General features: G+C 35.2%; 1 protein-coding gene across 7 annotated transcripts in view; it reads right to left on the bottom strand.

The window, feature by feature from the left end:
• Positions 1-16,232, bottom strand: part of USP15 (ubiquitin specific peptidase 15) — a 68,557-nt gene that overhangs the window by 43,268 nt on the left and 9,057 nt on the right. For 5 of the 7 annotated variants that reach the window (XR_012834009.1, XR_012834010.1, XM_075745312.1 and 2 more), the window contains exons 2-4: positions 9,091-9,218; positions 4,142-4,272; positions 1,339-1,465 (exon numbers count right to left, since the gene is read on the bottom strand). Coding sequence is in view for 5 of the 7 variants with exons in the window: in XM_075745312.1 (XP_075601427.1) it covers positions 1,339-1,465; positions 4,142-4,272; positions 9,091-9,218 (386 nt within the window). In the remaining 2 variants the exon portion in view is untranslated. Of the gene's footprint in view, positions 1-1,338; positions 1,466-2,809; positions 2,958-4,141; positions 4,273-9,090; positions 9,219-16,232 lie in introns of those variants that run through there. The other 2 variants (XM_075745347.1, XM_075745321.1) reach the window with 2 other exon arrangements.

Here is a 16,232-nt window from a genome sequence, read left to right as displayed (position 1 = left end):
GTGTCCCCCTCCCAGCTTCCTGAGCATCCCCCCACCTTCTCATTGTCAGGCCAGTATAAGAAGCTGAAATGTCCTTGACTACTAGGCAACAACTAAAATATTCCTGTGATATCAACATTATTCTCATCCTAAATCCAAAACACAGCACTGTATTGGCTGCTGGGAAGAAAATTAACTCTATCCCTGCCAAAACCACAACAGAAGGATAATGTTAAATTGTTTTTTCTAAGTTTCTGTGTTTGCTTAGAGAATAATGATGTACATCTTCCCAAGTTAAAGCAGATCTCAAAAAGGCCAATTAGCATGCAACACTGAAACCTTGTGTCATGGACAAATTTCTTAATTTTCAAGTTTTTATTCTGATACAAGCAGATGATTACTTGTTTAACTTTAATCCTTAAGTTTAAAGATGTAAAACAATTCTAGTTTTGAAGCAAGCAATCTGCAAAGAATTAAATGTTAGCAAGTACAAGTCATTATCCATAATGTAAAGAGAAGAAAAACCTGAAAAAACTACATTGTTGTTAAAGCATGTAAACAAAGAGTAATGGCTGGGCGTAAAGTGCCAATGGCATAAAGCACAAGTCTAACTGCACAAATATAGCTGATTGATTGAAAAACTCAGATACATATGCACAAATACACCAAAAATTGAGTTTATATGATCAATAATATCTTTGCATATGTTCTGATTGTTATTTTCAGAGACAAATATATTATTGAAATATGGTTTCAAACAATGATGCAATGCTCAAAGAGCAGGCAAAATAACTACAAATAAAGATAAGTTGAAGGTTTAATACAGAACCCAGTTACTGTAACAGATTGTGCCTGGCCTGCCACTTTGCAGTGCCCAAGGAATACTGCCTTTGTGGGTCACCTTTAGCCATTAATTTATAAATTCAGCTCATTCTTGTGTTTTCTAATATATCATTCTCTTTATATATACATACTTAAAAGTGTTGGCTAATGAAAGACATCAATGAAAACACATGAAAAAATGTATTTCTTACATACCAAAAGCCAAGAAAAAGTATTATGGAATCCAATAAAGATTAATGAAAAACATCACACACTTCACTTCCTGAAAAGTGCAAACCTCTAGAGTTAACACAGATGCCTAGACAATAAAATGCACACTTTAAAAAAAAAAAAAAACCCTAAATATTCCAACTGCTTTAACTTTTAATTTTGACCTCAACAAGACTGGTCCCATCCTTTTTAGTGGTTACAATACCCATCCATCCTTTTACCTAGAGACTTACTTATTCACAACTTGCTACCAAGTACTATTTAAATGAGTAACAATCATATACTTTTAAAAACAGTTGTACATACCTATTGTATCAGCTTTACTAAATCTTCGTGTGACAACATTGTTCATATTTCCATTTTCACAAAGCTTTAATTCTGTTAGATATACTTCTACTTTGCAGTGCTTTACAAACATACCCTGTTCAACGACCTGAAAAATAGATTGGGATCAAGTATCAGTCCAAATATGTTTTCATATACACACTTCAGAACATTTCTGAGAACTCTTCAAGAAACTGAAGTTCAGGGAATTTAAGACACTTAATAAATGCCAAAAAATTAGAACTAAAATTTTCCTATAACTTTTTAGAAATACAGTAAACTAAGAAGTAATTTTTCTTCCATGATGATGATGTCTTACCTGTGTATAACACCACCACCATGACTTTCAAAGTGTTAAGTACAGTGGAAATCACAAATATGCACACTTAACCAAAAGATATTTGATCAAAAGATAAAAATCACCAAAACTTATTTTTATTTCAAAATACATTTGTTGTATGCTACTTCCTCAAAACATGAAGAACTAGTTTTCACAATTAAAGAATACTTACTGAAACCAGAATATGCAGTAATAAAATCTGGATAACACATTTTTAAATAAAATCTACAAATCTTCCACTTATAATCCAATAATGAATACATCCATTTGAAATTTCACCTACCCATTACAGTTTATTATATGTTCACTTTTGTAACACCTATTACAAAATAGTTAAGTATACAGGATTTTTTTAAAATAAAAGTAAAATGTAGAAAAAAATATCCAGGGTCACCTCTTAAATGTTTTTCCCTTTGATCTTCCAAAGTGTAACTGCAGTACTTAGTCATGTAGACTGTTCCAAAAATAACCATTGGCCTGATATGTGATACATCTGACAAATACGGTAAAAAAAAAAAAAAAAGCCACCAGCTAATTGCTAGGAGAGATCTGCTATCTGCTGTACAAATATAACTTGTATGCAGTGCCACAGAAAAAAATAAATTAGTGAATGATTTCATTGCTGTTCAGTAGTTTGCCTCAGCTTTAATGTCTGCCAACCATAACATTTAAATAAAAACACATCTTAATTTGAGTGGTTTAGTAGGTTTTTTTCAGCTACTAGAGTAACAATAGTTGCAGTAAACAAAACTGTACAGTATGGCTAAGACATTTGTGAGAAATAAATTGACGCTGTAGTGGTAGTAGTACCACATCCTATTGCATAAAGTCATATTGTTATTTGACATGGATCAAGTACAACATTGTATCAATTTAAAATTTGGATCCACATTTCAAAAAAGTTGATATAACACAGAGGATGAAAGAAAAGTATCATCCCACCTCTATGAAAATACATTAAGGCAGACAGAAGAAAGAATCATGAACAAATGACAAAAGCATCAGAAAGAAAAGTTCTGAACTGGAATACGCATCTCAGAGGATAGCTACTGTTCATATTGGCAGAAAATAATGAAGCTATGCCAGTTTATCTGGCCACTCATAACACTCCATGTATTTTTCCAGTTAGTTCCTTCCAAGTAGAAGGCAAGTTACTCCAATTTCACTTCTCTCTCCTTCCATTTTCCCCCCAAAAGTGAAAAATTACAGAACTTTTACTTTACCATGATGATGGAAGAGCATTCAGTTTGCTGAAATCCACCTTCAGGAAAAACAGTAACAAGTTGATAACAGATATATCTTTAAAGAAGGAGAGCCATTTTAATGGATTTCAGCTCTTACAGAACTAGAGAAAGAGACATTCCAGGGATGTCTCTTTAAAAAAAGATCTCTTTTATTGTATTAAAGAGAATGTTAAAAAAACTCCAACAAACTACTTCTATTGCTGACCAAATGAATCTTGAAGATACAAAATTTCGTCTATAGCTAAATCCAGCATTTGTTTGAAGGGAGTGCACTTCAAGTAAGCGACCAGCATGCAGGTAGTTAGACCATACTCATATCATAGGAGGAAAAAAAAAAGTTATATTGCATCAGAAGTTATATCAAACTAAATTGTAATCATAATATTCTTTCAGTGGTTTTTCAGGAATTAAAATAAAGATCCCTGTAACTGAAAGAATATGCCATAATGGTCAACTTAGAAATGGCAAACACACCAAAATGTACTTAAGTAATTCAGTCCACTGAGGATGCAACTGTGATCACTAATCTGAAAATCTTAAGAAATAACACAAACAGAAAAGATTGTATGATCAATAAACTGGTAAAATGTAATATCACCTTAATAATAAGGATGGTATGTGCTGGAGCAAACAAAAATTAACTTAAAAATTAACATTTTTTGTGCATCTCATACTGACGGAGGGCCACAGTATTCACCATACCATGGACTACTACTTGTGTTGAGGTAAGCTTTTTGTTTGAAGAAAAAACCCCTTAGCAAGCTGCTGAACACAGAGGACTGTGCTTATCAGAAAAGGAACTACCAATTACTCTGCCAACGTTAACATTATTAGAGCTAGGCTTTTCACTAATATAGTCAATACAGGTTTAGGGTTTTATACTTAATTACAAAATCATTTGCATTAATACACTTAAAAGCTTCTAAAGCAAGTTTTTACTGAAATATTAGTTTTACTTCCCCCCCGCCATCCCCCCCCCCCCAATAGTATATTCTTTGCATCCTCGGTTCTCAATATTAGAAACTTAAGCCTCTAAAATCTGAATAAAAATTAGATATCTATAAGCAACTAAAGCAGGAGTTGTCTATATGACTATCACAGGCCAGGACTTACAATCTTCTAATAAATTCCTGTGCAACTCCTGCATATTTGCAGGACTATATCTGAATCATATTTATCCCAGTAGCTAATTTAAGAATACCTTGCGTGCTATTGGCTCTTGACCTTCCATCAGTGTGTACCAGCTAACTAGCCTATTCCAGCCTTCAGTTGGCAAAAGGATGTAGTCCAGCTCATCAATGAGATGTTCCTTGAGAGACTGAGAATCACCATCTAAAAAAGAGAAAGATATTTTACTTGAATACTGTAATTCTGTTACTTAAGGTTTTAATGTAACATTTTTCAGAAGATATTTTGCTTGCTATTTATATGAGTCACAGTTATGTCATCAGTATTATGGTGTTCAAAGCAAAACTCTTTTAAAACTATTTAGGCAAGCTATCCAGTTCATGAATAGCACACCTATTACAGGTAGTATTCTTACACTCAGGAACCCAAGTGGTAACTCCATATCCTCTTGCAATCGTAAGTGCCTAACTTGTTATCACACACCATCATAGCCTTCAGAGAAATCACTCCATTTCTCCACCCACTTTGTACATACTCCCGCACCCCCATGGATACTTCCATTTCATGCTACAGTTGCATCCTCCACTGAAAATGCAGGAATGGGTAGTTACAGTAGATCCAAGACAAAGTTGGAAGTCATTCACTCCGTGTCAGACTGGGAAAACAACATGGCACAACCCTCCTACTTAAATGATCCTATGTGCTCTGGAAATACGGTCCCTACAAAATTCTTCACAGGGACAGCAAGATGCAGCACTTGTACGCAAGCACAAATACAACTTGGCAACCTCTCTACATAAGCAGCGTGCTTTTAGCTTTGGTTCAAACCTTATTACAATAGTAAGATAGCAGCTATCCTATATGTATAAGAGATGATTCCAAATCTGAGCCACTGTGAGCCTCAGACTATTAGGGCAGCTGTCTTTCCAGCTGGAAGTACCCAACTACAGACCAGCAAGCATCCTTCTGTACAGAGGGAGATCAAACATGGAAGCCCACACATTCAGCTCCAAAGAATGAACCAAGGTGACAAACTTAATGAAGTATGAAAATAAATAGACCATGTATGAAGAATAAATAGACTGTAATAAAAATAGTCTATTTATTTTCATTGTCCTATGTGAATGAACTGCAGAATCACACGCCGTGCAATTAAAACTGAGCGTAAAAGTAACCTTAAATAATCTCAAACTGCTTCAAGTATTGGCCTTCCTCTAGGATTTTTTTTTTTAAGTAATACTTCTAAGCAAAACTTTCTGCAAGGACAAAAATAAGTGCATGCTATGCGCATATGAAAAACGCTAAGGTCCTCTCATTTGATCACATTTCTGTACTTCTCTTGTTTCTCCTTCGCACAGATTTGCAAACACAGCATAATGTGACTTCAATTAAAAAAAACCAACAAGAAATTATCCTGACAATTAAAACAGGCACACTTAAAAATTAAAACTCCTTTAATAATAAAAACTATTTTTTTTTTTTTTTGGTATAAGAATTTAACAAAACATATTTCAACATGACCTCTTCTGTAGGAGGGCAACACTACTGAGGACATTTAAGAAATGTTTAAGAGACGTGTTCACTTCCTGGTGGGAAGAGTAAACAAAATTCAGCTTACCAAGACTAGAAATCTCCCTATTTTACCTGCAATTGCTACACCTTCAGTTGGTTTAAAGGGTTTGTGATTTTTAAGGGAAAATACTGGGGAAAAGGCAATGCTTTTTTCTTTAATCACTCAAATAGTGAAAATATGGACAAAGAAGGATACACAGCTTTCTTCTGCTCCGATTATCACTGGTGCTGACTCCTTTCCTTCTTCAGCTAAGTACCTTGATGTCTGAGCAAAACATGGGAGATGCATATTGTTCTCAGTTTATGTATTTTAAATTTTCAATATGTTACTACCATTAGCTGCTCAGAGAGCTACCACTTCCATAACACGTAATCTGTGCAGTTTAGAGATGACTTCAAGCCATCAAGAAGGTATAATATGGTTTGCATGCGTTTCTCTGACAAAAATTGTCAATGTGGGAAGAGCTAAACAAAAAAAATCCCTAACAACAACAAAACCCCCAAGATACGGCCAGGTAAGTGTTAGAATTACGAAGTTATTTTAGAAAAGGGGGTAATCAAGTTCAGAAATAGCTGAAGTATTTGTTGCAATTTTAGCAAGAAAAAACACAAGGGCAACAGAAGGCCTCAAAATGGAAGAGAACCTCAGACTTTGGATTATGCTTTGGGAACCACAGTATATAAATTTCTCAAATGAAAACTAAAATGGAATTTCACATGAACACCTCAATGAACATACAGGTAAATAAAAATTCAGTTCTTCATGGAGATAAATATAATGTGCCCTAATAAACGAGACTTCAATCAATTCACCTGTTTAAAAGGTACTTTCCTTTTTTCCCCCTCAGTCTGTTTCATTCTATCTGTAAAAGTAACAATTTTCAAGACTCAAATTTTGGTTCAAAACTGTCTTGATTGATTAGGAAAAAATCTACATGCAAGAACTATACCCAAAACACACTTGTTGAAACAATTCACGACTTGCACTATCAATTCTTACGTGACCCACTCACTACTATGCATATGGTGGTTCCATTACAACAGGGAGCAAGGTGTGGGGAAAAATCCATAAACACATCTTCAGGTCCACGTATCTCTTTAAAAAGCTCATACTGTACTTCTGCACTGATCTGATATTGCTACAGGAGTGTATAGTGAGCAGATATAATTTAGATTCCATTCTTTCTAAAACCCCCAATAATTTTTCTAGTATAATATTTTTAGAACCTTATTGCATCAAAGAAGTCCCCTGACTCTGACGACTCGGTTCCTCATATGCAACACTGTTTTCTATGATAAACAATCAGCTATTCTAAATGACTACTTCCTTGTGCTTGCTTTTTGCTAATCTAAAGTTGACCATGTATCTCTTGTTCTGAAGACTGCATATGTGCATTCCACTACATACAACAACATTTTTGCATATGTTGAGATTAACTGAAATCTCTGCCTGTTACTTTTCACTGCTCTCATTTCATTGAAATATTCTGGAAATAAAGGACCAACATTTAAGTAACAGAAGTACAACGTATTGCTTCAGTTTCCTGGAATCAGTCTTTCTCAAATTTAGTAATAGCTGTCCTTAACATTGCATTACACTGCAAATATCTGAGAAAGCATGCCCATTTTAGACTATTTTGTGTTTTTTAAATCAGGAGCAAATTTTCAGACTTAACACTTAAGAGCAGCAGTATGGGAGCAACTAGTGCATACTACGTGCCAAAGACAGGACTAAACCCCAAGCATTTTCAGGTTTAATTTATGCTACATAGGAAGCCTCAAACAGAGGATTGCCGCTTTGCAGCAGGTGAAGACAGCTACTGTTTGCTGAGCACTAATGCCCTTAATTTTAAAACGGCCTTCACACAGGAATAGTAGATGTCAGACAGTAATTGGATGCATGGTATCACTGCTAATACAGAGACATAGTTTTAGAACCATGAATGAGCAAAAAGTGAGTTTATAAACCCCAATGCTGTGTTTATTTTGAAAGGGGTTTTGACAGTGTCAAAACAGTAGTAAGAATATAGGTTTTTCAGGAGGTTTTAGCAAAATGGCTAACAGCTAACCCCAAAACAGCTTCACATCCACAGTAACTTCAAATGTATGTGAACATGTATGCAGATTAAGTTATAAATAATACAGATCAACTAACAGAGTGCTTTGCACATCTAGAAATCACCATTTTTTTCAAAATGGGTAGACACAGAAGAGAGAATGAGCTGATGCTGCCTCACCGAGGACTAAAAGATCTTGTTACATCCGATTTGAACTGAAAAGTATCACCTGAACATGCCTGCCTCACTGCAAGATTTACTATGAGAATGTACAAAAGATCTGGATCCTCACACTTCAGAGGACAAAACACTTCACTCACCTGGAGCAAAAAGACCTTTAAGTTTGTGGATGGAAGAGAACATATAGATGCATATGATAATACAGCACCTTCTTCAAAGGCACTGATTCTAGACAGTGTCAGACATGCACACTCATTCACACTGACAACTAGCGCAACAAGTCCTATGAAAGAGGCAATCATATCATCTTTAACATTTAACTTGTAAAATAAGGAAATATTCATTACAGTTGAGAAGTTCTGAATTAATAAAGTCAGAGTTCAACATAAACCCCATGAAGTTGTAAAAAATTTGTATTACTATGTGCAAACAAATTATGCAATACTATTACATTACCTGTAATTACATTACCTGTAATTCGTATCCACTAGATTTTGCAGATTAAATGGTAATGGCTCTAATGGTATATCTATGCTGGACATTAAATATAGAATTTGACCTAAAGACTAAAATATCTGAGAAAGTATTCTCAGATCTGTGGCCACAAATCTGACTACTGTTCAGCCAAAGTCCGTCAGACCTGAGTAATTTTAACAGTGACAGAATTTGACCACACTTAGAAAACCATATAGAATTAGGAAATTATCCTCTATCTTTCACAGGACTTTGTATTATCACTAAACTGCATAATACCTTTTCTTCAATTGTTCCAGTGTCAAAATAAGGGCTTGGGGCTCATTTACAAAAAGATATTTTAGAGTTCAACTTAAAAAAAAGTTATTTTAAATCAACCAATTTAGTTAAGCTAAAAAAGAAAATGAACTTAGCGACCTCAGGCTAGCTATTCGTCAACTTGACTAAATTTCGACTCCCAAGGTATCCCAAAAGATCATTATAAACCAGTAATTTGTACATTATTCAATACTCTGTTACCATTGCAAAGAAGTTCCAGTAATTTTATTTATAAAAATTGTAATTTGTTAAGGAAATCTATTCTAGCTCCCCTGTCACGTTCTGAAAACAAACAAACAAAAAGTTTCACCTTCACACATGCTGAGATTCATTTATACTGTCAACTACAAAAGATGAACAATCTGTGACAAATTTGCACTAAATATTAGTATTGTCTTATTACACAACCAGAAGCAGTTACCTTTGAGAAGTCCAGAATTATCAATAGGACCAGGGTACACATTCTGATCTCCCATCTGGTATTTGTCCCAGCTGTCAAAACCAACATATTTTTTCCACTGTTTGAACCAGCGACTATCCACTAGATACCTTAAATGTAAGAAGACATACAAGTTAATTAATGCAATGCTACTACTTCCTACAGTACCAATTAATTCATGTTAACACACTCATATCATCAGCCTTGCAAAGCAGAGAATGTTTTTTTGTCTGGTCTGCTAACCATTATCAGCATCTCGTACCAAGAAGGACTTTATTGTGGGCAATTAAAGATCCCACTAATCACAGTTTTAAAAAAAAACACATTTCCCTCTTTAGCATGAAATATCATCAGCTTTAATTCTTGTTCTTAATTTGTGAATTCAGGAGATTCAAGTTAAATCTTTATAATTAGGCAGTCCTTTAAAAATTGAGAGATAACTTATATTAAAATATTTTTTTTTTTCCTGCTGGAGTTTTATTTATAACATTCATATGCAAGTTGAACAACTTTAGAACTCTGATGTCCCGTCAAGAACCAGAAAGTCTAAGTGTTTTCTTCCTTTGAGTCAGCGTCAACACATACAGTAAGTGTTCTGCTTTTGAGGCAGTACTAGATGTTCCTCCTACACATAGTTATCAACTTCACACTTCCATGTGAAGGGATATCTCTAAACTCAGCTCCACAGTATTTCTACCCAGATTAAACTGTTGCCAGTCTGGCTTTTACGAAGTCCAGTGATACCTATATTTTATATCTCTTTGTCCAGAATTTCTTTAAGATTAAAATATCAAATTTGTTCAGTGATCCTCAGATTTTTTTTTTAAAAGACACCACCTTCATTATGTCTCTTTCATAAAAGTATCCATCTCCTTCTGTCTGGTCTATACTAACCTTTGTGCTACTACCCTAGTACCTGTCAGAACACAGAATCATTGAACGGTTTGGGTGGGAAAGGACCTCAAAGATCATCTAGTTCCAGCCGCCTCTGCCATGGGCAGGGACACCCTCCACTAGACCAGGTTGCCCAAAGCCCCATCCAATCTGGCCTTAAACACTTCCAGGGAGGGGGCATCCACAACCTCTCTGGGCAACCTGTTCCAGTTCCTCACCACCCTCAACTATCAGACATTGCTATCAGGATGAACCACCAGGTCAAACTAAAGATCATAGGTAATCCTCATCCTTTTCTCCAGTATTTGACTATCGAACTCTTATTTGTAGCATACCAATAATATGCTATTGAATCTTTAAGAGATCTCAAAACTTCCTGGTGATTCAAACACTAGCCTACTAATACATATAGCTTTATTAGGCAATCATTCGGTAGGAGTTACTCATAAACACCATGGAAAAACACAGAACAAAAACATTAACATCCACCACTCTCCTAACCATAGTACAAAAACATTGCTTGAGTATACACTTTACTGAATAGGTTTAAAAAACCACCTTAGTAGGGCCTTAATTCGTGCTTCTAAATGATGTAACTACAACAGGAATTAACAAACCTAAGACAGGCAGTCTTGACTTACTACTTCTTCTCAAGTCCAGTTTTTCTCTCTAATACACATAGATCAAGGCTGGACTCAGCCTCCAGAAATACTGCTAGTAAACCTCTGGTGAAGAAGGAATTACTAATGAGTAGTACTCAGTAAGTGAGATCCTTTGTGGGAAATTTATCAGATTCTCTTCTCAATAAGCCTCAATTTTTCAGTTTCTACAGAATGTACTCTTAAGTGTGTGAATCTATAGGTAAAAGACCTTTGGAAAGTAAGAGGAAGAAGGCATTAGAAAGCTGTACATAAGACCACCACAGGATTTTACATGCTTACTTCCCTGACATTCTTTCAAAAGCATCAAAGACTGAGGTATCAAAGGCAACTTTACAACATCTATGACGACAGCATCCTAATTCACATGGTAAACAGTCTTGATTCAAAATATGATTACATCAACAGTAATAATGAGTCTGTGAACAAATTACTCCTAGCCTTTGCTTGTAACTACCCTGAGCAAACATAAACAGCAAAGGCAGAGCTGTATCTCAACTGCTATAGACACAGTTCTGCCAGTGTAAGAACTGTGGTTAGGGACCAAGTTTCTCCCTTACTGCAACAATGCCAGCTCTACTCCACCATGTACCTTGACCATCTCACAGTATAACACTTGGTCTCATATCTATGCTACTATCGTAACCTGTTACTACTGCTGAAGTGTCATCAATTACAATGAGATGTCATCTCTTCTGAAATCATCCTTGAACTTGCAACACACAATGTCTTTCTGAAATTTCAAACGCTTAATAAAGCGGTCAGAAAACAGCCTCAAACTGCTTTTTGAACCAAAATCACATATTTAAAAAAAATTAGTTTTAAACACTATTAACGAAATGCGTATGAAAAGTATTTTGCTGCAACAATGTCCTTTTCTACTCTTACCAAACTCAGAAACAAACAGTGACTTAACAGAAATTATTAAATTGGTAACTAAACAGTGCTGGGTCAGGCTACTTTAGAATGATTCAATAATGTAAAAGTTTTGTGGCAGAATTCCCTTGACAAGTTTCGTTTAGAACATGTTTAAAATGTAATAGGAAACAAGATTGGACAAGGCTAAGCTGCATTAAAGATGGTGAAATTTGGCCTAACAATAAAAAGATAAAAATGCAAGCTATTACATGCATAAACAGATTTAAACGTTATTCATGCTGAAAATAAGGTAAAACTTATCTAGTTCAAATCTGAGTAAGTTCCAGTCCCACACACATTTCACACTTCAAAAATCAAACTCATTCAGTTAGTATGCACTGATTTCTTGACCACTTTCCATCGTCTATTCTGTTCAGTGAAGTTGTAAGAACTATCTAACAAAGCAATGAGCTTCTCAAAATAATTCAGACCTTTGTGTACAGAAAACCTCATTTTGCAGCACAAGAAAGTATCCAAGTAAAGTTTTACTGTCTTATGTAGAAGCCTTTTCTGAACTTAACTTTTCAGGTTCTCCTCACACAGTAGCAGATTCGGCCATCACTGCAGCAAAACCTATGAAACCACAAACCTCAAATTGTTGCAAAATAAAATGAGAAACAACTTCAACCATCAAAAATTATCAGCTTGCCACATTCGTTTATTACCCAGAAATGGGAGGGGGCAAGAGAACACAGCAGACAGAAGCCTACAATAGGCAATTTAGCCTATTTAATTTAAAGATCTCATGAGTAAGAATTTAAGAATTCAGTGAGCACCACAAAGATAGTCTGCTCGAAAATTAAGAAAGAAAAATCAGATCTCTATAAATGAATTTTCACCAAACAATAATTAACTGTTGCAATTAAATGAGTGTTATTTTCTGTTTCCTGGAAGAAAAAACAGATACTAGACTCTACCATGGAAGTTTGAATTGGTACGACCACATTAAATGGAATGACTTTATTCCACACAGTGCATATATATCTGGATATAGTCTGATATTAAAGATAATTTTTCCTTTACCCTGAGTCTGCCAGAACAAGCCTGATGTTACTATAATTGAATCATTGGCATTTCTGTCTTTTTCTTTTTAAAGTACAAGTAGCAGCAGTTCTCACATTTGCAAAAATCCAGTTCTTTCACTCTGGCTGTACAAATCCCAATTCCTTTTACAACAGACTCTTAATATTTGACTCATTTTTCTTTAATAAATGGAAAAAGGAATATCGACTTTGATTAATCTGACATGCCCTTGCCTTTTGCTTTATACACAAAGTTTTCAGTCTTATGAACACACTCAAGGCCAACAGCATTCTCACCTTTCTCTTCTGCTGTGGCCATCCAGCACTACACCCTAACAGCCATAACGGTGCATGGTTATGAATGTAGTCACCCTCAGGTGTCCATTCTACCACCAAACCTGACAGCCTTGCCCCCCACTCCATCCCATGGCCTCTACTTTCTTGATCTAAATTTGAATGAACTATGAATCTTAAAGAAGGAAAATTGTAATTTTACACAGAAGGGAAAATATCATATAAGCAAAGTGCCCATTGTTTTAATTAATGTTTAACAAATTACTGCTCCTGTAGAACCATAATACTTTTCAAATGCTTTGTGCTGAATGTCTGATCATACACCAGTAACACAGTGATTAACAGAAAATTTTGATAATTGGACTTAACAGTGCAAGAAAACTTGGGGTCTACTGTTCTAGATTTTAAATGTGCACCATTACCTATTTCAACACTTCATCAATTTTATTCTTCCATGTCCAATTAATTTTGCCACCAACCAAATTTTGGTCTGCAATGTCTCTTCACAGTTCTCCCTAACTGAAAAGTTGTAACATTTCTGTTTCCCAATACAAAGTGCAAAAAATTACATTACTTCTCTTAATTTAGGAATTTGTACTTAAATGTTCAAGTAATAGATTAATAGTTCTAGCATAAAAAAGATGAAAGGTCACCTATAAATCATGCAAGTATGTAAGTGTGATAAGAACTAAACAGCACAGTCAAGTTCCTTCCCTGGAAAGAAAATGCTGAAGGAAAAGCAAACCTTAAAAAAAATTCACGTGGGACTCTCTGAGCAAAGTCTGTTCTGCCGTACAATGGAGAAAAGCAGAACGAAGAATGCATGAACACCAAAAATTCGAAGGCTACACAAATTACTTTGTCTTTATTATCTCCTCCTTTCCTGTTTTCTCACTGAAATTCGCTAAGTAGTACTTTGTTAGACTGGTGTATTTCAGATATATCTGGACAAAGCTGTAAGGAACAATTAAAAAAGAAGCTAAATGGGTAAGAAAGCTGGGTCTGTTTAGCTGGGAGAAGACTAAGAGGGGATCTCATCAACACTTATAAATATCTAAAGGGTTGGTGTCAAGAGGATGAGGCCAGACTCTTTTCAGTGGTGCCCAGTGACAGGGCAAGGGGCAATGGGCACAAACTGGAACACAGGAAGTTCTACCTGAAGATGAGAAAAAACTTCTTCACTTTGAGGGTGACCGAGCACTGGAACAGGCTGCCCAGAGAGGTTGTGGAGTCTTCTCCTCTGGAGATACTCAAAACCTGCCTGGACACAATCCTGTGCAACGTGCTGCAGGTGATCCTGCTTTAGCAGGGGGGTTGGACCAGATGATCTCCAGAGGTCCCTTCCAACCCCTACCATTCTGTGATTCTAGGTGCAAAACACTATTCTAAGATTGAAATCTGCAACTGTAAAAGAATAAGTTAATATCTGTAAAGCATAATTAAAAAGGATTACTTTCAAACAAATATGAGCCTACATGCATTTTTTTGCAAGATGCTTTCTACTGAAGATTCATGAAAAGACTGAAAAGCGAAGATCATGAAATCTGTGTGTACTCAAGGGCAAAGCTTAATACTTCGGTTAACACTGCTTGTAATACGAAACAGTATATATCTATCTCTGTGTACTCATTTTTAAAAAGAGTGAACCAGGAGGATAATTTTTTTAGGATAAGGAGTAAATGGGCCATTGCTAGTTCTCAGGATTTCTCACAGATCACATCATACTCTAATAATCGAACCTGAAACAAAAGTATTATACATTCGATACAGCACTATATATACATACATTACCAGAGCCTAGTGAACTAGCTGCTGACCACAGATTATAGCTTAGAAAGTACCATCTTACTATCCCAATATTCAGTTCTTAATATCCTTTATAAACAAAAGTAAGCAGGATACCTACGTAAGTCTGGTAATGAATTTATTTTCTGTTTAGAGGTAACTGCTTTTAATTGACTCAGCATCTACCAACATTGTTTAGCCTTCTTAAAGAAGTACGGAGTCTTTATTCTCAGACAGATATTCTTAAGGGGAAACTCAGCAGACTAGTTTACCACAATGTTGAGGTAACATGCGCTACATGCAAAAGAAGGATTTAGTGAATTTATATAGCCAAGAAAAAAAAGAAATTACAGATACAGATTTTGAAAAATGCTAACAGGCACTGTAGTTGTGAATTCTTACAGTGAATTACTGATTATGTGTTTGTATGTACATACATATGCTCATGTATATATCTGCTTTATACATATTAGGCATTTTAATGAGCATTCTGCTACTTTTACGTCAATAGAAATTGGATACAAGTGAGAGAAGTTATTTTGAATTACTATGGAATACAATCACAGTAACTGTAATCTTACCCCTTTACAAGAACTTGTTCTTAATCAATAGATGAAATACTGCTTTTCCAATAGGATTAGGGAAAATGGAAATTTGCATTCAAATGCCATACACTTCCCTCATCCTTACGCAAGAAGGATATACCATGTTAAAGATTATGCTGAAAAAATATGCAATTACACCATGCTCAGCTTAGGGGATCAATCTGCTAAAGCACTTGAAGTACGTAGCTAAAATCCAAAGTTCTTAGCATTAAGGGGAAAAGTAAAATTCAGAAATGTATAGAGTATAGCTTTTGATCCTACAGACACATTCAGTATAGCATTCTCACCAAGATCAACAAGACTACTCATCTACACAAAACAGAGAAGGCAAACTGTAAGAAGGCAACTTAATCTATATTTTCATCAATGTTGTAATATCCATGGTACAATCAACCACCTGAAAACTAAGTATTAGCTATGAGGGACATTCAGTAATTTAAGAAGAAAATACATACCTCAAGTAAACAGAACTACATCTGCTAAAACCTCATTTCTTAAATAATATTTGATCACTTTTTAGATCATGTTTTAAGGGAAAATTATTAAAAACTTGTAGCATGCACTTGAGACCAAATACGCTTCACTCAATATGTGTTGTCCCAGATACAAAAATAGCATATCATGCATTAGTAAAACAGAGACATAAAATGTCTGTACATTAAACTTGGTACAATGTTTTGCTTTTATTTTTGTTACTATTACCTAATACAGGAAGGAGTTCCAACTCGGTCTAATGTTACAATAAATTTTTGAACTGTGGACCTGACTGAGAAAGCTACCCCAGGACACCTTAGCAAAGTTAAAATATATGGCCTATCCATTTTTTTAAAACCATGATTAAGAAATGTTTGTTATTTAACTCTGATGGAATCAAGGTTTCACTCAGGCAGGAAACACAAATTTTGCTCTCTATCATCGGTCAAGTTAGTGAGCAGGATAACCAGCTT

The sequence above is a fragment of the Balearica regulorum genome, chromosome 1 (genome assembly GCF_011004875.1).
Source record: "Balearica regulorum gibbericeps isolate bBalReg1 chromosome 1, bBalReg1.pri, whole genome shotgun sequence".
NCBI classification, from domain to species: Eukaryota; Metazoa; Chordata; class Aves; order Gruiformes; family Gruidae; genus Balearica; species Balearica regulorum.
The sequence above is the reverse complement of the archived record's forward strand: the minus strand, read 5'-3'. Positions and strand labels throughout refer to the sequence as shown.